Source organism: Saprolegnia parasitica, assembly GCF_000151545.1.
Source record: "Saprolegnia parasitica CBS 223.65 unplaced genomic scaffold supercont2.23, whole genome shotgun sequence".
Taxonomy (NCBI): domain Eukaryota; phylum Oomycota; class Saprolegniomycetes; order Saprolegniales; family Saprolegniaceae; genus Saprolegnia; species Saprolegnia parasitica.
The window spans coordinates 401,514-403,085 of NW_012156417.1; the positions used below are offsets into that span (position 1 = coordinate 401,514).

At 59.2% G+C, this 1,572-nt stretch overlaps 1 protein-coding gene across 1 annotated transcript; it reads left to right on the forward strand.

The window, feature by feature from the left end:
- Window positions 1–15: 15 nt before the first annotated feature.
- On the forward strand, window positions 16–1,513 carry SPRG_20172 (hypothetical protein; the record flags this gene model as incomplete). The annotated part of the gene is made up of 2 exons (XM_012345575.1): window positions 16–930; window positions 977–1,513. 2 exons carry the CDS (start codon window positions 16–18, stop codon window positions 1,511–1,513), a joined length of 1,452 nt encoding a protein of 483 aa, XP_012200965.1.
- Window positions 1,514–1,572: the final 59 nt, after the last annotated feature.

Below are 1,572 nucleotides of genomic sequence, written 5' to 3' on the forward strand. Positions count from 1 at the left end.
CCGGTGCTGCCGCTCATGATCCTCATCATCCCGATCTTTGGCATCACCCGCATGCGCTTTCTGCACAGCTGCGTGCTCGGGTGGACCATCTTCTTCACGTACCTCATCGTCCAAGGCGTCTCGCTGCACTGGATCACATCGATTCCGTACGGAAATGGCAAGGTCTGGAAGTACGACAACATCTCGGACATCATCTACCAGACGATCAACTACGGCATTGCGATCATCGGCGGTATGGTGTCGCACTACCGACAAGAGCTCATTCGCCGGCGCAACTATGCGCTCAAGCTGCCGTTCACGGGCCTCGACGACGACGAACCCTTAGACCTCTTTGGCAAGAGCTACTCGGAGGAGCGGCTCTTCGATATGTGGAGTTTGAGCTTCCGGAGCTACGACGTCGAGGATGCGTTCTGTCGGGTGTGGTATGTGATTGACCCGCACCCGTACGAGAACCCGAACCGCGGCGACATCCACGAGAACGTCTACATGACGATCCGGTTCGCCGTCCTCGGCGTCTTCCTCTCGCAAGTCGTGCTCGGCATCCAGGACATCAAGCTCCTCTTCATGAAGGACTTCAAGTTTGAGTACGGCATGGCAGCTATCATACGCTTTGCGGTCGTCGTGCCGCTGTATCTGGCCAGCTTTTACTTTATGTACATCCTCGGCCGCAAGTACTTTGAAATGTTCCTGCGCAAAGCCAGCGGCGGCGTCGAGAGCGGCACCGAGAGCGACGTCGATGCCAACCAAGTTACCATCGCGATCCTCGAGCAGAAGCGGGCGCTGCCGCCGAGCCAGTCGGTGAAGGAGCGGCTGACCAAGCAAACGGAGGCTCTCGTCGAGACCAAGGGCGGCTACGTGCGCTCAGCCCAAGTCTTTGCAACCGTCGTCCTCGTGCTGCAGATGGGTGCCACGATGGTGCTTCTCTTCCAGGTACACGCACGAATCGTCCTTCACGCACTAGCATGGCGGAGGGTAGGTCGGCCGCAGCTTCATTGTGACGCACTCGGCCAAGCCCAACGTCTACTTCATGGGGTTCCTCAACGCGATTCTGTTTGCGCACCGATCGGGCTTCAAGGTGCGCTTCGTGTACGCCGCGCGCGTCTCGTGGGCGATGGTCCTTCTCTTCATCTTCTTCGCGTCGCACTATCTGCACTTCGACCCGTGGCCCTTTCTCTGGGCCGAGTACTCGTGCTACCTCGTCGCGGTCCAGTTCCTCGGCATGATGATCTCGCACGAGGAAGAGTCGCTGCGTCGGTCCTTCTTCGTCCTCAAGTCGATGCGCATACTCGAGTTTGAAAAGTGGTTTGCCGGCGTCCTCCGCATCCAAAAGGGCGTCCGCAAGTTCCTCGCACGCCACCGGTCGTCGCAGCGCCCCCTGCCGCCGCCGGCCGTCGAGCATGTCGCCCACGCCCAGAGCTTCCTCGCGATGGCCTCCAAGATGGGCGTCCAGGCCCAAGCGATCCAGATCGCCGTCGTCCTCTTCGACGTGCTGTATTCGGTCGCCACCGCCTAAGCCTCAAATATATACGACTGCATTGGAGACCGGTTCATTGTCGTGCTTTACTGGTGCTT